This window comes from Ammodytes marinus (assembly GCF_949987685.1).
Source record: "Ammodytes marinus genome assembly, chromosome: 11".
Lineage (NCBI taxonomy): Eukaryota > Metazoa > Chordata > Actinopteri > Uranoscopiformes > Ammodytidae > Ammodytes > Ammodytes marinus.
Genome location: NC_137215.1, coordinates 19,154,971 through 19,180,261, shown reverse-complemented (window position 1 = coordinate 19,180,261; position 25,291 = coordinate 19,154,971). Strand labels below are relative to the sequence as shown.

Below are 25,291 nucleotides of genomic sequence, written 5' to 3'. Positions count from 1 at the left end.
AGTTTGTATACTGGCATAACATTACAGATATCAGTCAGTATAGCTACACTGGAAAAGGCTCTCTGTCATCACAATTTAACAAATGGTCATATAAGCTGTTATCTCCAATGACACTGGGAGTTTAGGTAAAGCATCCTGGTAGCCTGGCACCGCCCGCCTACATACTTCCGCTCAATTTCCATTTCCCTTTCATAGTCATGAAATGAGGTACAATGGTCTGGTAGGACCAGGCTAGCATCTTGGGTGAATACCAGAGTGAATTCAGGTGAAAATTTTTAATGCCAGCAATTTGGCCTCTTGTACTGTCAAGTAGTATTCAGGAAACCTATGGGAAAGTAAAAGCCAGATGCAGCTGTGGAAGAGGAATCTACTGAAACCAATCCGTGCTTTTAATCATCCATTCCTTCCTATATTTGTTCATTTTAAAAGGTGTGATATCATACACTGAATGGTGTATGTATGAACAGCCTAAAGGAGGAAAATCCCACGTTACTTTGACTACTCCCAGGAAGACGTTTTGTGTAGCAGTGATGAGCTCCTCCCTGTGCTCAGTCAAACTGGGCTGGATGCTGAGTTTCTGCGCTGCCAGCAGCACATGTTGTCCAGACACAGTGACTGACTCCAGCAGGGACGACATCTCCATGTGCAAAACCTCATCCTCTGTCCCACGGATTCGCCTGGAAGCAAAGAGCCTGATGTTCATCTGATAATACAATACACATGTCAGCCTCTCACATGAATTAAAAGTGTTTTGAGTGGGACTTTTATGGACTGTTGGATCTGCCGTTTAGTAGTACATTACATCTCTATTATTTTCCTCCGTAGACTCCACATTGGACATACCTGGAGGCCACTGCTGCCATGTTCTGAGTAGCTTTAGCCACAGCCTGAGCCGCCCCCTCCAACTGGCAGAACTGTTCGGGGTCCTCTGCACTGTCACACAGCAGCACCAAGTGGCACAAGTGACTTGCTATTGGAGCGACCACTCTCTCCACAGCCGCAGTCCTGATAAACCCATGATCCAGTAAAGAGGACATTGTAGCAGAGTGATTCTCTCTGCTCAAGGGCAAGAGAGCCGCTCCATCTGTTGTGGTGTTCCTGCTGTATCCAGTGTGGTGGCTGTATTAATAATTCATTGTACTCTTGCGCTTGTTTTAAGTGTTCCATAGCAACTGGGATCACCTGACCAAACACTTCATAACCTCACTATGTTGTAAGAGTGATGACATGTTGTGGTGTATGCAGGCCTGTAGTGACAATGCCGAATGTAGACAATTTGCTGATTGAAATGACTAAAGATTCATTGCCATTGAACAGTCAGTTTTATTTCAGACATCCTCATTGTGGGCAGGGTTTAACTTCAAAAACAGCAATACAATCAATTGGACCTTACACACTACAAGGGCTTTGAGTAATTATGAATTGTTCAGTCTTAACTTTATATTAAGGTGGTATAATTTAACATCCAATAACACAAAATCTACTGATATTTAATTTACAACAATATATCGTTGAAACGCCAAAATGGTCATATTTGACACGCTGGAACTAGAATGTTTTTGTTTTTTGCCTGATAAATTACAAATTAGTATATTAGTATAAGTAAAACTGTAGCTGGTTAATTTCCCGTTGATTTGTCTATATCTGTGTCAGCTCCAGAATGCACATACATACACATAAAGCTATGAAAAGTTAGACCCTCATAATTAAAATGCTGTTTTTGCGCAATACAACTTCCAAAAGAGTTTCCCAAGCACTTTGAATATGCAGCTCTTCATGTAGTGTGTAGTGTTTTCCCAGTGTTTGGTAACACTTTAGTTCGATAGTCCACAGTTGACACTCAACAAGCCATCAGTTGATACGCAGTTGAATGTCAACAGTGAATGAGTTTACATATCTCAACAGATACGTAACATAAATTCAACTAACTGTAAGTTAAGTCATCAGTTGATACGCAGTTGCATGTCAACAATGAATGAGTTTACGTATCTCAACAGATACGTAACATAAATCAACTAACTGTAAGTTAACCATAAGTTGCACTATTAGTAGATGATTAGTTGACATTCAACAGAGCTTGTTCAACAGATAAAAAACAAGGATTCAACTAACTGTCTGTTAACTATAGGTTGCACTATTAGTAGATGTTTAGTTGATATTTAATAGTGATTAAGTTGATACATATTTAGAATGGATTCAACTGTCAGTTAACTATAAGTTGCATTTTTAGTAGATGTTGTTTTGTACACGTAACATGCATTCAACTAACTGTCAGTTAACTATTAGTTGCATTATTAGTAGATGGTTAGTTGATATTAAACAGTGAGTTAGTTGATACTTAACAAAGCTTATCAACAAATATGTAACATGCATTCAACTAACTGTCAGTTAACTATTAGTTGCATTATTAGTAGATGGTTAGTTGATATTTAACAGTGAGTTAGTTGATACTCAACAAAGCTTATCAACAAATATGTAACATGCATTCAACTAAGTGTTAGTTAACTATACGATAATTTTATTGTTAATTTATTTTTACAAAAACAGTCTGCAACAGACATTGTACTTTTTATTAGATTTTCTTTACAAATATTCAACTATCAGTTGAGTGTCAACTTCTAGTAAGTTGACTATCAACTGCTGTTATCAACCAATTCTCAACTTACGTTTCATATGGATCAACTTTCCCCCACTCACAAGGAACACATCTAATGAATGAACATTCAACCCTCTGTTGATCATATATGTTCATTGTAAAATAAAGATGAGAATGTTTTATCAATCAATAGGCACCCTGTGTAGGTGACTACCTGTTGATTGTCATACGACTGTCGACAAACTATCAGTCAATATTCAACTTAGCATAAGTAGACAGGTCTTGGGACTGTCAAATTAAAGTGAAAACAGTTTAGTGTCTACACACTATTAACAGAGGAAAACAGAGAAAATAGTTGACTATCAGTTGATTCTCAACAAACTATCAGTCGATGTTTAACTAAGCATTAGTAGAAAGGTCTTAGGACTGTCAAATTAAAGTGAAAACAGTTTAGTGTCTACACACTATTAACAGAGGAAAACAGAGAAAATAGTTGACTATCAGTTGATTCTCAACAAACTATCAGTCGATGTTTAACTAAGCATTAGTAGAAAGGTCTTAGGACTGTCAAATTAAAGTGAAAACAGTTTGGTGTCTGCAAACTATCAACAGAGCAAAACAGAGAAAATAGTTGATTCTCAACAAACTATCAGTCGATATTCAACTAAGCATTAGTAGAGAGGTCTTAGGACTGTCAAATTAAAGTGAAAACAGTTTAGTGTCTGCAAACTATCAACAGAGCAAAACAGAGAAAATAGTTGATTCTCAACAAACTATCAGTCGATATTCAACTAAGCATTAGTAGAGAGGTCTTAGGACTGTCAAATTAAAGTGAAAACAGTTTTGTGTCTGTAGACACTCTACAAACTAGTAACAGTAGAAAATAGAGACAAGTTTTGCTCAACTGATCAGTAACACTGGATGACCGCAAAGTGAAATAAACAACACATAAGCAGCATATCAGATAAGAAAGCAACTTTATTATTAACAAAAAAAAAAAAACTTTAACAATACTTTTGGTGCAAAGGAAGAGTCAAACGAACCAACTATAAACAGTTTGAACAAATAAAAAACTTTTAAATTAAAACACTCTTCCCTTTCCGTTTCCGCCTCAGACTCTTTTGGTGAATGGTATCAGTTTTTTTTTCATTTTAAGATCTTCAATCTTCAAAGCAAGCTCTCCAACAATTTTTGCTTCGCAGACCTTGGCCAAATGGATGAGCGTCTTTTTGCCTTTTATCCCCTCTAGGACACTTCTATCAGCGATATAGAGTTCTGCGATTGCAGCGGTGTCCTTCACTGCATTCCTGGTTACGCCTGCCTTAAAGAATGCTCTCGACATCTTGTGTCCTCTTTGAATGATTTTAAGGATCTGGCGGTACCGCTTCACCACATCCGATATCGTTGTCACTGAAAAAGGAAAATAAATAAACAAAATTAACAACAACAATAAAAAATGTAGTAATTGATTTGTTGATATAATATAGTAATCTATTATTGTAAAAACTCCTTTAAAGGGACACTGTGTAATGTTTGAAGTAAGCTATTAGCTAAAATCAATATCCTCATTCTAAATATGTCCTCATTGGTGTAAAATCACCTCTGCCAATAATCTGAATTATCCTCCTGAGCGGAGAATTAAAAATATTAATATTACATTTTCTACATTGAGAGGGTAGGTCTTATGGAGGATGGTGGAAAGTATTCTCCGTTTCATAAGAATACTAATAGCCAGTGAAAGCCGGAAATATGCCGGAATTTCGTCCCTCCGCCCTGCTGTATAAATGCGACCGTTGCTTAACGGGGGAAGAAAGGTGCGAGAGATTGTTCCGGGAATTTTACTACCTCGGGGGGTCGTAAGATTGCCGACACAATTAGTTCCGCCTCTCTGTATAAATGCGGCCAGCTTGTTGTTTGCGGAACAGGGGGGCGTTTGATGTTCCATAGCCTACGTTCTAAACATGCGACCATGTTAGCAGTTGAAGGACGTGTGTTTAACATTAACCACGGCGGCCTGATGTCCCGTAAAAATCACCAAATAAAAGGAACAGCGTATAATCTAGCTGGTTATAAGGTCCGCTGCTCAATCCAAACCACCACGCTTCATTTGCAGAGTGTATGAGTGTATTTCTGCCCGGGGAAAGTTGTACAATGAAGTGGGAAAGCTATTGCTAGGCTAAGCTAGGCTAAGCGGCTGCGACCGGATCGCCGCAGCTATTATTATTCTAAGTCTGAGCGTATATCCACACTTTATTTCTGTCTACAGTAACGTGAATTCACACACTGTGTGTGTGTGTATGTCTGATTGGCAGATCGCTGCTCTCACAAAGAGACTCGCTCACAGCCAACCTGTCACACAAACACACACACACAGGTTAAGCAGTGGGCGGAGTGATTTGGTCAGTTTGGTTAACAGTCCCAGAGATGTTGGACTCAGCGCGTAGCGAGATCAACCGGCACATCACGGGGACAGTAAAATACGGCCCTCTTAATGCAAGCTCCAGCACTTCTGCTCTCAATTCATTGTTGTAAAGCACCTGACGCTGTTTACAAGCACCTCTTTCATTCCGGAGCGCTGTGTAAAAGGAGCTACTGATGCGCCAGCAGGCCGGCGTTGCTTGGTTCTGTGTAAATAACACAGAAGCAAGCAAAGCCGGCCTATTGGAGTGATGTTGTTCCGTCAATATGCCGCAATCTCTGTGTAAAAGGGGCTAGTGTTGATCATAGGTCTGACAGTGACAGGTGACGATCAGGTTTTTCTCTCCCCCGCTCACAGTGTTCTCTCTCCCAGCGCATAAAACGCTTGACAAAAACGTCAGAAAAAAACGCTCATTAGACACAAGCGCACAGCCAGCGTTTAACGCTGGAAAAAGGCGTTAGGTGGACACGGGCCCTAAGGGTTAGTAAGTACTTTAAGAAAAGTGACATTTTCATAGGGGGCTAACAATTCTGCCCTCAACTGGGTGCTACAGTTCTGGTTGATAGTATGTGAACCCCTTGAGCCTTTTGGAATTTTATTAATTATTATTAATTAATTTTTATCAATACAAGTATTTTTTATATTAAATATCAGATGTTTGTTTTTTAAATTGAGCAGGTAAACACAATCAGGTGGGCCAAATTGAGTGATGAAATGGACCAATGTAATGAGAGATCTTTAGGGAAGAAATTGGCCGGCACTACCCAATTTGGTGGCAGACCTGGTTTTATCTCTGTTTAATCTAGTGCCGCCCAATTTCTTCCCTAAACATCTCTCATTACATTGGTCCATTTCATCACTCAAATTGGCCCACCTGATTGTGTTTACCTGCTCGATTTTAGGCAATGCAGCTCAGGGTTCACAAACTTTTGCACATACAACAGTTGGCAAATCATTTGTTTTATCTGTTTTAAAAATTGATTTCCGGAAAAGAAAAATGTTGAATTGATAAACAATTCTGTAATAAAAAAAAAAAATACTGGTATTGATAAAAATTCATTAATAATGGTAAAATGATCAAGGGGTTCACAAACTTTCAAGCAGCACTGTATATGTAATGTCTGAACCTAAAGAAATACAGCACAATTATATAGTTTACTTTACCACGATATCCTTTGGCCTTTGACTTCTTGGACTTCTTGGACTTTTTGCTCCTTTTTTTAGTATTCTTCTTGTGCTTCCTCTTTTTCTTTCGGCCATCAGAGGAGGATGAGCTGCTGCTGCTGGAATCAGAGTCTGTGCTGGAGTTGCTACTCGCGTCAGTGCTTGACTCTGGTTCGGTGTCAGCTTTGTCCTCTGTGTCACCTTGGAAATGACGAAAAGCAGAAAAAAACACTTAAAACAACCTTTAAGGGTAACTTTACCCCCTGTTTCAGCATAACTTCTCACACTGCACAATTTTGAAAAATGCGTTCTGACGGCTCACAGTTAGGAAGGAGGTGGCTGTAAAGGAGGCTGGGTTAAGCTAGCTGTCACTCAGGAAGATCTAAATTATATAACTTCCTTGAAAAACAGAGTGACAGAAAGTCTAAAGGCACTATCACTACACGATGTGAGCTCATATGCCACACAGATGTGTTGTTCGAGGTGGAGGATTTTTCTCATTTTAAATTGTTGTAGGGAAATTCGGAAGTAGATGATGTGTCTTGATAGTAGTGTTACGAGACAGAGTAGCCTAAGTGAGTGAGCGGGAATGGCAGTGTGTTGTTGTTTGAGGGATTTCAGTGAGTGTATGGACGAGCGAGGAGAGCGAGCGGTAGCATATGTCAATCAAGCAAAGCAATGAATGAGTCTGGGTGTGTGAATGCAAGCAAGAGAAAGCAGCATAAGCTAATGTAACCTACTGTAAAGTGAGTGCAACGGGAATAAAGTAAGCCTGTCAAGAATCGGTGTCCTCCTCATTCCGACCCACTGCCAGTAAAGTTAAGGGTGTTACCGTAACAGTTGTGTATTTTTTAAAAGAGCGCAGCGGGCCGGCTTTGCAGCGTTCACCTGTAAGGCGCAGGTGTGAAGTGCCCACCTGTGATTGAATGGCGTCTAGGGTTGCAAAATTTCGGGAATTTTCAAAGTTGGAAACTTGCCATGGGAATTAACAGGAATTTTGGGAATTTACAGGAATAAACGGGAATTTACTCAATTTGAAGCAACCCAAATGCACCTAATCCTTCTAACTATGTAATTTCAGTCCTAGCAAACGTTCTAGACAGTAGTTTAGTAGATTTTATTTGGACATGGACATGACAATGTCATTGGACGAATCAGATGCATTGTTTACAGTGTATTAGCATAAATGCTAGTTTACAACACCTAAAGAAAGCAGTGTTTTCAAAAAAGTTTTATAGTATTTATGAACATTTAATTTCAAATCAGATTTTTTTTTAAAGTTTATTGAGACACCCAACTTGATATCATATATTGATTTTTACTAGACCAGGTTTACAGAGGCTTAAACAGTGATTATAAATATAGTTGGGAAAATATATTTGAGCATAATCTTGACTAAAACAACCAGAATTCATGCAAGTACACTTGGCAAGTTGCACATGGCACACATCTTACTGCAGGGGTACTGAGGCCACGCCCCCTACATGCAGTGTGCATTCCTCCATCACATGGGGGGCAATTTACTTAATTTATTGAATGGGTGGGGTCAGAAAGATGTGTTATATTTAACAAAACATTCATGTTTGTTGTTCAGTGAAATTATTGATTGTTCATAATATAATCAAAACTTGATAAAGTTATACTTACAAATAAATCTGTTCAAATGTAATGTTTTTTTATTGTATTATTTTGCATGGATGCCTGCCTATGACCAAACATAGTGTTTACATGTTTAGATTTATGTTTGGATATGAAAATAAATAAATAATTAAATTACGGCCATTTAGTTAATTCTAGTGCTGTCAGTTAAACGCGTTATTAACGGCGTTAACGCAAATCCATTTTAACGGCGATAATTTTTTTATCGCGTGATTAACGCTCGTCATGGCCTAGCAAACGTTGTGTTTTTTTCACAAGCTGCATCAACTATTAATGTTAGAACAACTGAAACACCACAAACTATACATATGGCTCACAGTTAAGTTACTGTTAATTCAAACGGAACATGTCCTACAGCGTAATTTCACATTAAAATAATTTAACTGGCAAAACGGCTAAACGTCCAGTCAATTATGACTTTTATTTTTAAGCAGAAACCGGAACCTAGCACTTCATAGCTCAGCTGCGCAACCTTTACTAGTAGCTTCTTCCGTGTGTGGGGCCGTGTCCGGACTGCCATACTAACGTCCTACTCATACTCATTTTGACTTCAATTTGAGTATGTGACGGTTGGGTATGCGAGTTTGGGTATGTGAGAAATTCCCGGATGAGTACTAACTTCCGGGAAGATTTTGGGTATGAATCGATTGTATACTTTTCCTCCTCAACCGCCCCACAATGCATTGGGTCAATTCTACCCGCCCAGGAAAATGAAATATTTTCGAGCAAGTTGCTAGGCAACAACATTGTTTGGGGTTCCGCGATCTGACAACTGTACGTGCAGTCATTCATAAACTCTTACAATAGATAAGAGTTGAAGATAAATACCTAACAACATTAGAGTTACTAAGTGAAATGAGTGTTGTGAGTCTGATAGTGGAGAGAGATCAGAACAGATTGCTGTTCCACACACCGCGGCTCGTCCAGCTCAACTCACAGACAGCTGAGTGCTGATGAGCCGGACAGAGAGCGTCGGAGGGATCCTCCACCTCAAAACATAATTATTATAAAACAAAAGGTCTAAAACACAGATGATGAACACAGGACTGTAAAAATCTAGTTCAATATCTAACCTGTAGAGGGCGGTTATAAGCTTAACAGTGTCTAAACTGCCTGAATCTTATAAGAAGAAGAAGAAATTCTTCATTGTTTGAGTATACTTCAACTGAGAACGTTTCGACGCAGCTCGCATACACAATCGATCTTTGAGTAGAGAGTATGCAGTATATAGATGGTGAGTATGTAGGATGTAGGACGCTAGTATGGCAGTCCGGACACGGCCTGAGTCTGGGACTTCGCAGAAAAAGAACAGAATTGAAAGCTTGTCATTTGCAGAAGTCTTACTTATAACCCTGCGCGCACACCAAAACCTCCATGAATGTTAGTGGCAGCAGTCATTCATTTTCACTTTAATTTTCGCTACGAAGGGCGACTGGAGCCTCGGCCGCAGCAGCACCATAGCAACCACCCCACATACACAAGCGTATAGTGTGTCCACTCCACACAGTATGAAATAAGCCGTGGATGAAAGACTCCCAAAACATTTAGGCCTACAACAACCAGTTTAATTTAGCCTGAATACTAATTTGTTTTATATAGCCTATGTTGTTTTATGGTTTGGTTTTTAAATAAAAAAATAAGTTCCAATTATGTTTGTCTATGCTGTTTTTTGGGGGGGATCTACATTGTGGGCTATTTGCACTGAATTGGAAATTATGATATTTTAGAAGAAATACACTGAATTACAAGGGTGTAGAGAATGGATGTGATAAGAGCATTACAATTAGAAAAAATAATGGGACAAAAAGAAATCAAGGGACATTTAGGCTAGAATAGAAAAATGCGATTAATCGCGAGTTAACTTTGACATTAATCGCGATTAATCGCGATTAAATATTTTAATCGTTTGACAGCACTAGTTCATTCCTATAATTCCCTATTTTGAATATTCCCAAAATTCCTGAGCGAAAGTTCCCATGGAAAGTTTCCATAAATTTACCGGAAACTTTCCACCCTTTTGCAACCCTACTGGCATCTATCAGATGTTGTGACGTAGAGTGACCCTCATACGATGGGTGAACTCCAATATTGTTGTGGTAGGTTGTTGTAGTGAAGCCACATATATTACAGTTTTTTTTTTCAATCGCTAACCCACAGTGGGCAGAACTGGAGCTCAATGTGCAAAAATCTAACTACAGTCTGCACTACCAACAGTCACTGGAGCTGAACAGTTCACATCACCTTCAAAATATGCTCAGAGCAGCAAACACTATGAACCAGCCTCATAGAGAGATAACACACACTGTCACTCAGAACATGCTCAGAGGATAAAGCATCAAACCCCAATTCACAAATTTTTAATCTTTACAGTTTAAATAATCCGAGTTACTTAACACAAATTACGTAATATTTTCTTTGAAGAAAGAGTGAAATTATTTCCTGTGAAATTGTTTATTTTATAACAAACCAGTTTTTTCTAGGTTAACAAAAATAAATGAAAATCTGAAGTTTGCTTCAATAGATACATCTTTTGTATATTTTATTGATAACATTTCTGAATGTAGTATTTATCTGTTTTAATATTTTATAATTCTAATCCAGAAATCAATCCCTTCAATTTTGTCATTTACTGTAAGGATGCATCTCAACTGTTTTTTTTTTGCTGGAAAATTCGTATTACCATGCAACTTTAGATTTTAGCAGATTGGGTTGCACTCTCAACCCTGCCTCTCTCAATGAGAGACCATGATTCACAACAGGGTTTATCAGTAGCCCTTACTGTATTTCATCAGACATAAAGCTCTATGTCTTCTAGGTCTTCCACATATCCACACTCTCACTGCCACTCTTCTCCCTCCACCAACCTTTCTTCTTTGGTCCATTTCCAAAAGAAAGTATTTTTGCACTTTCCCTATATACAGTACTGTATACAGTATATGTTCACTAACAAGTCTAAAACGAGACACCTTGTGTTTCTGTTGACATTGCAAACAGCATTGTTTACAGTTTTTTTCGATTGCTAAACCACAGTGGGCACAACTGGAGCGACATGTGCAAAACTCTAACTACACTATGCAGAGCAGCGGTTCATTCGGGCCAAACTCTAGCTCGTTTTTCATTGATTAAACACAATTTTAAAAACTCTACACACCAATCTCATGGCTTAACCACAGCCTGCACAACACTGTGGATTTCCAGCCCTTTTTTTCAAACACTAACACACTACTGCCACAACTGTAAACCACACAATCAAAACAGAATGAATGCCTAGTGCATTTCAAACACTGCAGATTGCAATTTCAACTGAAACACTACTGTAAGATGTATTGTTTTAGACTTGTTAGTGAACATATACAGTATAAAGGGAAAGCTCAAAAATATATTTTTTTTGGAAATGGACCAATGAAGACAGGTTGTTGGAGGGAGAAGAGTGGCAGTGAGAGTGTGAGAATGTGAGAGTGTGAGAAGAGTGGCAGTGAGAGTGTGGAGGAAGACATAGAGCTGTAATGTCTGATGAAATACAGTAAGGGCTACATTGATAGACCCTGTTGTGAATCATGGTCTCTCATTGAGAGAGGCAGGGTTGAGAGTGCAACCCAATCTGCAAAAATCTTAAATTGCATCTGTAATACGAATTTTCCAGCAAACAAACAGCTTAGAGTTGCATCCTTACAGTAAATGACAACATTACAGGATAGATTTCTGTATTACAATTATAGAATATTTACACAGATAAATACAACATTTGGAAATGTTTTTAATAAAGTATACACAATGTGTATCTATTGAATCAAACTTCTGATTTTCATTTATTTTTGTTTTCCTAAAAAAACTGGTATGTTATAAAATAAAAAATTTCATGTGAAAGAATTTCACCCTTTCATCAAAGAAAATATTACGTAATTTGTGTGAAATAACTCAAATTATTCAAACTGTAAAGATTAAAAGTTTGTGATTTATGTATTGGGGTTTGATGCTAGTGTTTGTACTCTGAGCATATTCTGAGTGACTGTGTGTGTTATCTCAATGAGGACAATTCATAGTGTTTGCTGCACTGAGCCTATTTTGCAGGTGAAGTGGACTGTTGGTAGTGCAGACTGTAGTTAGAGTGTTGCACATTGAGCTACAGTTGCGCCCACTGTGGGTTAGCAATCGAAAACAAACTGTAAAATGCACCAGGATGAAGTCCATTCTGTTTTGAATGTGTGGTTTACAGTTGTGACAGCAGTGTGTTAGCATTTGAACAAAGTGCTGACAATCCAGTGTTGTGCAGGTTGTGATATACTGTAAGCCATGAGATAAGTGTGTAGAGTTCTGAAAATGGTGTTTAAGCAATGACAAATGAGCTAGTGGTTGGTCCACAGGAACTGCATGCTGTCGCTCTAGTTGTGCCCACTGTGGTTAAGCGATCATAAAAAACTGTATTGAAGTCCTCAGGTAAAACTATACTCTAGCTTTACAAACCTTGCTCTGCTGAAGGCCTTTGCTCAAGCTGCTGCTTCAGTAAAGCATTCTCCTCCTCCAGCAACTCTATCCGGGACTGCAGCTCTTCTGCCTTCTTTTTCCATTGGACTTTGCCTGGTTGAAATTGAATATTTTCCATATTACTATAACAACTGCAACATAGGACATGATACATACAAAAATCATGTTAGTAGAGTATATGAGGCAGACCTTGTAGGAAAAGTAAAATGTTTTTTATATGCATAATAATATTTGATCTATAAAACATACTACTGAAGTCTCGACTGGACACACTGACAAGCATAGAAGAAATTCAAATCTCCTCATGAAGCACATGAATCTGCACCTGCCACTCTCAGGCAACTCGGAGTCCAACAAAAAATCACACACAAGGATTAATTCTGCCCCACCACAATTTGCCCCATGAACCATTCAGTAAGGGATGTATTATAACAACACCAGATTGAAGGATGGCATCCCATTAATTTCTCAGTGGCATATCGTAGAATTTGAAGCTGGTACTTCCTAGTAATTGGAACCATAGAGCATACACAGCGAGTTATTTTTCATGAAATGCGGTGAACGCATGCATACTTGCACATTTCATGCTTGTACATTTATGTGCAAGGAGGAGCGCAGGGATATCACAGCATGTTACGTTTAACTTTATAAGCTATAATCAATATCATAATTAAAACACTAGGTATATTATGGAGTGCAAGGCAAGTGTTTGGTGATGCAGGGTGTCCACCATGAAGACAAGTTCTCCAAACTTTGTGTAAATTACAGCTTTAATTCACTTCTCTGTGAAGGTAAGATACTGTAGGCTAAGTCACACCACTAAACATCTAAATGCATGAGTAATACCATCTTATGACACTAAAATGCGCCTTGATAGGCGCACAGGTCACACGAGACAAAAACCTGCAAAAATTATGTAGATAAATATCACTGGTAAGGGCTTCTGTTTTTGGTGAAATACAGTTGCTTATTTGCAGCTGAATAATTACTTTGAAAAGTAGTCTCGCCACCGTCTCACAATTAAACGCTTGTGATGGTGTTAATAAAAAGTGGCACATTTTTATGGTTCATGGTCTAAAGCTAATTATGAGCCTTTGGTTGTTATCCAGACAATCCTCTATTATTCAGTTGGCAATGACCACCCGTAACACTGCTACATGCGCCAAAGTATGTGAATATCGAGACGGGAAGAACAGTCTACTATGTCGCCAAGCAGCTATTAACGTTGTCACCCCCTAGCTAGGCAAAGCTAACGTTACTAGCTCTTGCTGAGCCCGGCCAGAAACAGTTCTGAGTATTACACTAACTTTACAAATGTGTCGACCCAACTTACCAGCAGTAGGCATATCGGAGCTTTCTTCATTCCCCCGCTGTATTTTGGCCCGGGTAGAGCGCTCAGGCCTTTCCACCTCAGGCCTATTCATGATATCTTCAGGCGAGGCCGAGGGTTGATTCGATCTTAATTGTTTAAATAACATATGCTGGTGCTGAAACAAGAGAAAGGCCTAACATAAGTGGTTCACATATACAAGTAATGGCGCCTGCTTTCGAAATAAAACAATAACTGTTGTGAGAGGGTTGGTACTTACCATAGCGACAAGATCTAATTTTCTTTGCTCGGACTCTTTCAACGGCACCGAGTTGGCGGTGCGGCTTAGCCAATCGGACGGTGGAAGCGCTTGATTATTATGATTGAGTCAGGAATCAACCAGGGAATCAGCCCAACCTTTGCGGTGGGAGGTGTTTAGTTGTATAAATCAAGCGTACCTCCACATATTGAACCAATAACAGAAAAGTGCGCCAGATTTTGAATTTAGGGACATTTTGGCCAGTAACATCAGTTATTTCCTCTGCCCACCGGTGCTATGGCTTCGCTTGCGGGAACACTTTTGAGAAAAGTGAATGTCAAGGAGACAAAAAAAACATCATTCAAGTTGATAACATGGTTACAACAGAAAGGGTTGCTGCAAAGAAAAGTGAAATGCAAAAACTGCAGACACAAAATGAAGATGGTCTACTATACACAGTCCACAGACCTACACATCTGGTAAGTGTGCTAATGTTATTAATTATTGTTAACTCATGGGCCCATCAGTTGTTTGGCAATCGGCACAACCATTTAGGTTGGAATATGATATTATTGCGAGTTTCCGCGCCTCCACTGCGCGGCAGCTCGCCGCCTCCCTTCATTTCAATGAGGGAACGCGGCAGAGGGGAGACGGTTGTGTTTGTTCTCTCGACTTTATTATTCATAAAAGCTCATACAGAGACTATTACACCGGTATACATATTTTGAAAGAGAAATACATGTGATGAACTTCTGAATCCGTGTATCTTCCGTTCAATCCATATCCGTTTGGAAATCTACGGTGGCGCTGAGCATTCACCAAATAAAAAAAAGTTTCACAGCAGGATCTCGTAATTACGAGATAATATCTCGTACGAGATAAGGATCACCCTCTCATTCATCAATAACGAAGACGTCCGCACGTTATCTGTGATTAATGAAAAGAGTAAAACAAACATGAGACCCAAGGCAATTGCCTACCTTTGCGTAATGGCTAAGTTCACCTCTGGGCGCGCGCGCACACACACACACACACGCACTTCTTGTCGGATGTAACTTTCGCACGACACCGGAACCTTTTTAATGTATGATTGAAATGTTGAATAAGCTTGTACACAGCGAATAGCCGGAAGTATGTAGCTTGATATGTAGTATCAAGCTAGTTTAAGTTTTAAGATATCTATTTGATCAAGTTATAATTTATGACATGATCATCAATTAGGATTATTTACATTGCCACTATTCTTTAGGCTGAGCAGTTGGTAGGCTTTATATGTCCAACTTATAGACATCATTTAAATTTCCAATTTGTTTGCCATTTTCAGGGAGTGCCGTCGTAAAAGATGTGGACGTTTGAGGAGAAGTGTAAGGACCAAGTCTCTTTTCTCCAACTCACACTGTACTCTCTTCACATGGATGAAGTACATTCACAGGTAATCATTTTAGGTTTTCTCCAACTCCTGTATTTCACAGATTTCAGTACTAGGTTCAGAGTGCGTAATGTTTGTACAATTTAAGCTGAAACTATAGTTGCAAGTCGCAACAGCAGTTTTTCATGAGAAAAAAATATGCTTCGTGACTAGAGTTTTCTTTGTGTATGTAAACAGTTCTGATTAAATCTTTGTTTTCTTTGTAGATTTGCACAGGGTTTGCAGCTACGGCAGGTAGACATGCTTCAGGATGGCATCACAAAAAGCACTGCTACACTGTCAATGATGTCCAAAAAACTGAGAAGAATTTGCACAAAAAGCCTTAAAAGGCACAGAAAAAAAAAAGGCCAGAAAATCGGTGGAGTCAACGCTATCGTCCACATTGACGAGAGCAAGTTCTGCCACAAGCGCAAGGTACATTTGCAATATACTTCACTAAATATGGGCTCATTCAATTTGTATTTAAAGCCTCACCATTCAAAATATTTTCCCTGGAATGGTTTTAACCACACTTGAAAACAATTATTAATTTAAGTACTTGATGTTAATGCAATCAAATAAATAGCACTATGTAAGGTATTCACATGCAATTCGGCTTATTGGAGGGGCCGATGAAAAGTTACAAGGTCATGACTTGTGTGCTTTATGCCTCTTTCAATAAGTATGGAAGACGCCTCGGAGTGTTTTGATACTATTTGCTATAACTAATCTATACCTTAAAAAAACATGGGCTGCATTATAGTTTTTTCAGGTAGAACAAGCTGAAATAAGAAATAGGAAGAGAAGAGCATAAACTCAAAAATTATGAGAAGGATGACATACAGTCTTCTTTCTTTAAACAGGCTAGACCGTAGGCTATATCATATCAAGGTAATAATGCAACTTCTAGGTAACTGTCAGCTAGTTCAATGCATGATACTTATTAGTTGAAAGAGTTATCAACTCATTCACTGTTGACATGCAACAACACATACTAATAATAATATGCATTCCAAACTTAAAAAAACTAAAGTTTTTATATTACTCCATTATTTATATCATTTTGAAATTAGCATACCCATCCTACTTGTCACTGGCTGTAATATACCATTGAGTGGTTTTCTTGATTATGTAAATATTTGACTTTAGGGTATTATTTATTTTATAACATTTATATTGTGTTTTGGCAGTACGGAAGAGGGCGCTTCGGGAACAGCTGGAGGAGAAAACGGACATGGGTCTTTGGCATGCTCGAAATCGAACGGTCTGACAGGCGTCCTATTCTTCGCCTTGTCCAGAGACGGAATAAGGAGACCCTTGTTCCTATAGTAAAAAAGCATGTGAAGCGTCACAGTCTCATTGTAAGTGATGAGTGGAGAGCGTATGCCGGTCTCACCACAGAGGGCTACAGGCATGTCAGGGTGAACCACAGCCAAAATTATGTTGACCCTCAGACAGGACTCCACACCCAGAACCTCGAGAGAGCGTGGCAGACCTACAAAAAGGAAATTTGGAGAATGCGGGGGAATCGGTCGGAGAAGGCCTTGAAAGAGCAGCTCTGCTTTATTGAGTGGACCTACTGGTTAGCGAGGAAACATTCAGAAGGTGTCCTTGGCAGGCTGGTCAAGGACATAAGGCGTTCGTACCAGACATAAGCCCCTTTTACACAGCCAGTGAAAGCCGGGAATATGCCGGCCTTTCGGCCCTCCCCCCAGCTGTGTAAATGCGACAGTTGCGGAACGAGGGAAGAAAGGTGCGAGTGATCGTTCCGGGAATTTTACTACCTCGGGGGGTAGTAAGATTCCCGACACGATCAGTTCCGCCTCTCTGTTTAAATGCTCCAGCTTGTTGTTGCGGAACAGGGGGGCGTTTGACGTTCCATAGTCTACGTTCTAAACATGCGACCATGTTAGCAGTTGAAGGACGTGTGTTTAACATTAACCACGGCGGCCTGATGTCCCGTAAAAATCACCAAATAAAAGGAACGGTGTATAATCTAGGTGATCATAAGGTCCGTTGCTCAATCCAAACCCCCGCGCTTCATTTTGCAGAGTGTATGAGTCTATTTCTGCCCAGGAGAAGTTGTACAATGGAAAGCTAGGCTAGGCTAAGTAAGGGATAAAGTATAGCGAACGGGTCACTTGCTAGAAATAAAGACCGACAAGCTGAAGCAGGAGCCCGACGCGCAGCGGAGGGCTCTTGTTCAGCTTGAAGGTCGACCTAGTAACGGGGGAATAGTCTGCTCGCCCCGCTAGACTGTCTGCTTCAGCTGACTGAAGGCTCCGGCTCAGCTGTTAGCCACATAGCTACTGTTTTGCTAACACATTCCGCCGCCGCTATTATTATCCTAAGTCTGAGCGTATATCCACACTTTATTTCTGTCTACAGTAACGTGACTTCACACACTGTGTGTATGTGTATGTCTGATTGGCAGATCGCTGCCCTCACAAAGAGACTCGCTCACAACCAACCTGTCACACACACACACACACACACACACACACACACACACACACACACACACACACACACACACAGAGGTGAAGCGGTCGGATTGATTTAGTCAGTTTGGTTAACTGTCCCAGTGATGTTGGACTCAGCGCGTAGCGAGATCAACTGGCACATCGTGGGGACAGTAAAATACGGCCCTCTTACTGCAAGCTCCAGCACTTCTGCTCTCAATTCACCGGCCATTGTTGTTGTTGTAAAGCAGCTGACCGGCGCGGCGCTAAATGTTTACGTCACACCTGACGCTGTTTACAAGCACCTCTTTCATTCCGGAGCGCTGTGTAAAAGGGACTACTGATGCGCCAGCAGGCCGGCGTTGCTTGGTTCTGTGTAAATAACACAGAAGCAAGCAAAGCCGGCATATTGGAGTGATGTTGTTCCGTCAATATGCCGCAATCTCTGTGTAAAAGGGGCTATAGTAAGCGGAGCCATTTACATCAAAATAGGCTGAAATGGACAGAGGAGAAAGGGTAGAGTGTTTTAATTTATTTTGAAAAGAAAAGTTTTTTTATTTGTTTGTGTATAGTAGGCCTGTTTATAGTTGGTTCGTTTGACTCTTTGAACTCTTCCTTTGCACCAAAAGTATTGTTAAAGTTTTTTTTTTGTTAATAATAAAGTTGCTTTCTTATCTGATATGCTGCTTATGTGTTGTTTATTTCACTTTGCGGTCATCCAGTGTTACTGATCAGTTGAGCAAAACTTGTCTCTATTTTGTACTGTTACTAGTTTGTAGAGTGTCTACAGACACTAAACTGTTTTCACTTTAATTTGACAGTCCTAAGACCTCTCTACTAATGCTTAGTTGAATATCGACTGATAGTTTGTTGAGAATCAACTATTTTCTCTGTTTTGCTCTGTTGATAGTTTGCAGACACCAAACTGTTTTCACTTTAATTTGACAGTCCTAAGACCTTTCTACTAATGCTTAGTTAAACATCGACTGATAGTTTGTTGAGAATCAACTGATAGTCAACTATTTTCTCTGTTTTCCTCTGTTAATAGTGTGTAGACACTAAACTGTTTTCACTTTAATTTGACAGTCCCAAGACCTGTCTACTTATGCTAAGTTGAATATTGACTGATAGTTTGTCGACAGTCGTATGACAATCAACAGGTAGTCACCTACACAGGGTGCCTATTGATTGATAAAACATTCTCATCTTTATTTTACAATGAACATATATGATCAACAGAGGGTTGAATGTTCATTCATTAGATGTGTTCCTTGTGAGTGGGGGAAAGTTGATCCATATGAAACGTAAGTTGAGAATTGGTTGATAACAGCAGTTGATAGTCAACTTACTAGAAGTTGACACTCAACTGATAGTTGAATATTTGTAAAGAAAATCTAATAAAAAGTACAATGTCTGTTGCAGACTGTTTTTGTAAAAATAAATTAACAATAAAATTATCGTATAGTTAACTAACACTTAGTTGAATGCATGTTACATATTTGTTGATAAGCTTTGTTGAGTATCAACTAACTCACTGTTAAATATCAACTAACCATCTACTAATAATGCAACTAATAGTTAACTGACAGTTAGTTGAATGCATGTTACATATTTGTTGATAAGCTTTGTTAAGTATCAACTAACTCACTGTTTAATATCAACTAACCATCTACTAATAATGCAACTAATAGTTAACTGACAGTTAGTTGAATGCATGTTACGTGTACAAAACAACATCTACTAAAAATGCAACTTATAGTTAACTGACAGTTGAATCCATTCTAAATATGTATCAACTTAATCACTATTAAATATCAACTAAACATCTACTAATAGTGCAACCTATAGTTAACAGACAGTTAGTTGAATCCTTGTTTTTTATCTGTTGAACAAGCTCTGTTGAATGTCAACTAATCATCTACTAATAGTGCAACTTATGGTTAACTTACAGTTAGTTGATTTATGTTACGTATCTGTTGAGATACGTAAACTCATTCATTGTTGACATGCAACTGCGTATCAACTGATGACTTAACTTACAGTTAGTTGAATTTATGTTACGTATCTGTTGAGATATGTAAACTCATTCACTGTTGACATTCAACTGCGTATCAACTGATGGCTTGTTGAGTGTCAACTGTGGACTATCGAACTAAAGTGTTACCCAGTGTTTTTCTTCCTGCACATCAAGAGCAAAGCAGCCAGCAGAGAGCACCACACACCATCAAAAGTGAACACACCAAAGGTCACACTTTGCACTCATTCTGACAAAAACAGCACACAAAGCCACCACGTTTCACTCTAAAATTTATCAACAGATAAATATACAGCTCTGACACAACTTTAAACATCAAACATAAAGCACACTATAATGGAAATGATATTCATTGACAGTAGTAAACTCAGAACAAACCCCCCAAATAACGGTGTGATTAACAGTGATAACAAACATACAATATATATATAACCATCACAGTCAAAATTTTACAAATAAAAAAAATGTCAAGTGTTGGTTTCTCTGCATTCAGATATGGAATCGGATGTAGAGGGAAGACGTGAATGTTTACAGTATATGCCGTCAAGCCAGTGGAAATAAATGGTAGAATAAAGAGTATTGGAACAATACAAGATTGAATCAGCACAATATAGAGGAGAGCAATCAAATTGAGCCATAAAGTGTCATAGCACTGAAGTCTGAGAGAAAAGTGTGAAACTCGTCAGAATATAGTTTTTTTTATTCTTTGGCATTGCACGTTAAAATCTGACGAGGTCTACTGCAAAATCATCCAAAACTCTTTCATTCAAAAGACTGCAATGTTTACCGCTTATCTGTTCAAATAATTCATTCGTCAAATCATCATCATCCAATTCGTCAAAACATTTTCTGGAGCATGATTTAAGATACAAAAATTTATACAATAGTTCATATTATTTTGTGTAATTTTAATTACAGAAATTCAATTCACTGTGTTCTGCAAAAATTCATCCACAATCAAGCCCAGCTTTAAGAAAGTCTCAAGAACATGTGGGGTAAAAAAGTAGTTTAGTACAGAGGAGCTGAGAACTTTAGTAGTGGCAGATCTTCAGGGCGCTGACATTCCTCCATGTTGACTTTAAATACGCTTTTCCCAGGAGCCCAAAAGAGCTCGTTTATGTGTAGTGATTGAGTGCAGCACATTCCCACCTATTCTTAGGGCATTACTCATACCATGGGCCCCCTGTAAATGACTGTATGTGGACTCCCAACGCAGACTTTCATCTGGCCGTGGAGAGTAATGCATCTCACATTTCACGCAAAAACCAAATGCCTAATAACATTATAGTAATATTATATATGGTCCGCTTTGGTGAAGTCTGGGAAGGTTTTTGAAAATAAATCACGATCAGGTCTTAGTGTCATGACGTATAGTGAATCATGTCCTACAATATTTCCAGTATGAATGAACTAACATATCGTCACTTGAACCTGCTCACGTTTTGGGGGGTCCCTCTTTGGCTGCAAACCTGATAGTTCTATAGTTATTTGCAGAAGCAGTTTCAGATCATTCGATCTATGGCACATTGCACGTTCGAGGTGGTTGAGGATTGCAGAGAGTGAAGATAAAAGTTTAAAATCTGACAACATCATTTACGTTTACTGCCATCCCCCTACACACAACTCGCTGAAAAAAACCAGGCCATGACAAATGGAATGCTAATGGAGAGTCACAGTGCTTGAAATGTGACCAGCGGCTCTTACAGTATAATTTACAACCCCATCCTCTGCCGTCCGGGCGTGGATAATAAAGGAAACATGGCAAATAAAGTGTTAATAGAGAACTCTGCAGTGCTGCTAATTGCCGCATCCTGAACTGGGCCCTAATGACCTCAGAGTGCACTTTTACTAGGCCTTCGGAGACTTCTCTGACAACACGAGCATGACGTGAGGACCCAGTGCTCTGATCTTTGCGTTCTCGGGGCAAAAACAGAGAATTAGCTCAGGCCGATTATCTGTGGAAGGGAGGGACAGTCAGATGTGTGACACAGATATTCATAAGGCGGAAATAGTACAGAAAAGATACAATCTTTCACTCCCCAGGAAGAACTGAATATACAACCGACTCCAATCATATACTATACATGACATATCTTTGGCATAAAAAGTAAAGTTATGGAGCCAAGGCATTCATTCTTATCAAACATCAGTGCTTTTTAGAAAAACACACCGTAGATACAGTATGTTTATAATGGCCTTTCAAAACCACAACTCTTCTCCAAGCCCAGTTTTACACAATATGGCTTAAAGTGTATGTATAAAAATAAATTTGCTATGTAACACAGCCCTGAGGGTTTCGTTGTGCACCAGTATTCATGCCGTCTCCACATCCCCGTACGGATATGGGTCTCCGTCAACAGCTCCGCTGGCTGGGAGTTACCTCCTTTGAGATTAGCTGAATTCCACATCAAGTGTCCTCTGGTAAGCCACACTGTCACCTCAGAAGTCAGAAGTTTCCTGGACACCAACCACAAAAAAAAAAAAAAAAGGCTCCAAAAAATATGGAGAATATTCTTCTCTTCCACATATGGAAGACTGAAGGGCCTGGTGCCACTGGGGCGGCTGGGCTGCTATTGGATCCTTCCCGACCCAATCCCTAATCTCATTGGCTCCTCTGGGACCCCCACTGCCAGTCTCAGTGGTTCTTTTCCATCCAGTCCCAGCTTTCGTCACTGTCCTTCCTGCTCTTCTCAGCCTCAATGATCTCTCTGTAGCGCCGACGGAAGAATCCCATCTGTCGGGGAACGAGAGAGGAAAATGTGAGCGTTAAGTAAGGTGCATCTGATCTGTGTCCACATCTCATATACTTACCATTACCGCTGACCTTAGTCCAAAGCATATCATGACATATCTTATGGCCGTCATTTTTTTTCAAACTAAATTGACTTGAGACGGATTATTATGCATAGCTGTGACCTAGGGCACAACCACTTGCTGATATTATCACCCCATAAAAGCTCAACACAGATTTGTCAGTATCTGCAGATATGTCACCCTTCAAAAGGATTTGTTCAATGCTTATTCGCTTTCTTTCAAAGAGATGAGAAGATAGATAACTCTCTCATATCAGTGAAGAAAATGTGAAGGTGGAGACAGCCGCCAGTTAGCTGCGTAAAGCACAATGCTGTGTTGGGGGAGTTATGTGCCGGAATATTTCTCCTCATCAAAAGAGTATGTAAGTGTTATGAATTTATTAAAATGTTGTCTGTTCCAGGATATCATTCGATTTTTAAATTTTTAAATATCAAAATGTGTATGAGCCTATTCATATCCTGTGTCTGTCAGGCTATACTGTCAATATTAAGTAGATGTTAAATCTATGTTGTCATTGTGTGGTTACTTCTTTTAAAACACTTTCTCCATGGTAGAATGTTCTCACACTGATCATTGGGCAATGAAAAAAATAATAAATCAAAAATCAAAAAAGGCACTTTTGTTAAACAGGAGAGCTCCAAAAAAAACACAGCCTATCACTTATGAGAATCAGCAACAGAACAGCAACACTTTTAATGTGAAACAACTAACCCTACATTGTCTTGCTTGTGTTCTGGATTTGATTTGACATAGCTTGTAAATGCAATGTTAACTAGCAACTGACTCTCTCAGGAGTGTTACTGAATGAGAGAGTTAATATAAAACAGCCCCTTCTATCCACTGCCTTCGTACAATAATAGCAAGCTTTTTAACGTGAAATAACTCAAACCTTGAATTCACAGTGACAGATTACATATCTTCAAGTTACAAATGTCTGCAGGTTGGGATTTCTCCTGCAGTGAAACAAATGGAATACAACAGATGCCTGGGAGGTAGGAAATCAATTTAAAACATCACGGCGTGGTATGTTTTGAAAAATGTGCGGCAGCAACATAAAACATACACAATTTCAAGTTAATAGGCCAAACCACACAAACCCACCAGCGTGGATGGAAGCAAATCAAGCGTGTCTGCTGTTTCGTCAGGAATAACTTAAGCATTTATCAAGTGTGAGTATCAACAGAGTGAAGCGAGCATTAGATTCCTGGTGTGTCTCTAAACAAAGCAGCCACACTGGGATGATGCCTCCCTCACTACGACTCCATTCATTTATCTGCGTTTTGACTGCTAAAGTTTATTGATACAGACCTGTACTCTCCTCAGGCATTTCCCGAAAAGAGCACTACAGGACATGTGCTGCTCTTGTAAGTGGGGTTTATTTTGGCAAGGTCCGAGGACCTGGGGATCGGGGGGGGAATGTATCCCCGGACCAACATTCCAAGGTTTAGTTGTGGTATTCCCATTGGAACAGGAGGGAGTGAAAAAAAGTGAAAAGGAGTTGTGTGATCACAGGCCCCTCTAGACAGCAGTGTAATTGCCATTTCCCCTTTATATCCTTCTTTCATGTGAGTGCTAAGGTGTGAATTATTGTCCCAGTCTGCGATTTGTCATTTTCATTGTTGTTAAAAAAAACCCAAGTAACAAGCTCTCACCCCCACCTCTTCCGCTAACCTCCAGCTGTTTTCTGGCACAACTGGACACTGTGCTGCTCTAGCCATTGCTAGACAGGGCTTTTGGCTGAGACGCACACGTTTAGTGACAACTGACAATTTATTTGCCTCTACTTCTTGAGCAAAACAGTGTGCATTCATGTGTTGCCTCACCTTCCAGAGTAGCACAGCTAACAGCAAAAAGATGAGGATTCCCACCAGCAGACTGATGGCGATGATCCAACCCACGACGTAACCTCTCGGCTCCTGACTGTGGAGAGCCTCGAACACCAGCTGAAACACAATCGGTTTAGTCAGTCTGTGAGTCACGCTCCAATACAATACAACACACACACACACACACACACACACACACACACACACACACACACACACACACACACACACACACACACACACACACACACACACACACACACACACACACACACACACACACACACACACACACACACACACACACACACACGTGCGGGGACAAATGAGAGCACTCATTAAGTCATGCGTTGCTTGTGATGCAATACAGTGCAACAGAAACACCCAGGACACATCTTGTTTTAATTTGCTCTTCAAACTGTTGTTGATCTGTATTAAAAATGAGCTGCATGTTCAACCTAAAGCCCCACTGTACGGCATGATATTGGATATTTCATATAGAGCAAATCAATGAATCAATCGTACAAATAAGAATCACAAAAAAAAATGTTAATGACTTGTGCTGCAACAAAATATTTCCCTTCCCAAATTGTGCAGCCTGGCCTATATGGATAGTGATGTCAGCCTATCCGTCCGTCCACCACTTTGGTCCAGACTGAAATATCTCAACAACTGTAAGATGGATTGCCAGGCCATTTCATACACACATTCCTGGTCTCCACACAATAAGTCTAACTGACTCTGGTGGTCCCCAGAGTGGACTTTTTATCTAGGTCTCCATTTGAATTTGTCTAATGCTTTGGTCAACGAAAAACTTCCTATAACACTATGACATTGCCTTAAGTTAGCTTTAGC

General features: G+C 39.6%; 2 protein-coding genes across 2 annotated transcripts in view; both read right to left on the bottom strand.

Annotated features, from left to right (window-relative positions):
* Nucleotides 1-3,707: 3,707 nt before the first annotated feature.
* LOC307257875 (uncharacterized protein) lies at nt 3,708-13,747 on the bottom strand (the record flags this gene model as incomplete). Its single annotated transcript, XM_080037237.1, has 4 exons — nt 3,708-4,006; nt 6,180-6,371; nt 12,303-12,445; nt 13,653-13,747. The coding sequence occupies 4 exons, from the start codon at nt 13,745-13,747 to the stop codon at nt 3,708-3,710; spliced, it is 729 nt and encodes a 242-aa protein (XP_079893363.1).
* A 6,350-nt stretch (nt 13,748-20,097) lies between these two features.
* The window catches only part of itga9 (integrin, alpha 9), a 50,107-nt gene continuing 44,913 nt past the window's right edge, over nt 20,098-25,291 (bottom strand). The window contains exons 27-28 of the mRNA XM_080037074.1: nt 24,434-24,553; nt 20,098-22,530 (exon numbers count right to left, since the gene is read on the bottom strand). Of these exons, the coding sequence (XP_079893200.1) occupies nt 22,432-22,530; nt 24,434-24,553 (219 nt within the window). The 3' untranslated portion in view covers nt 20,098-22,431. The remainder of the gene's footprint in view (nt 22,531-24,433; nt 24,554-25,291) is intronic.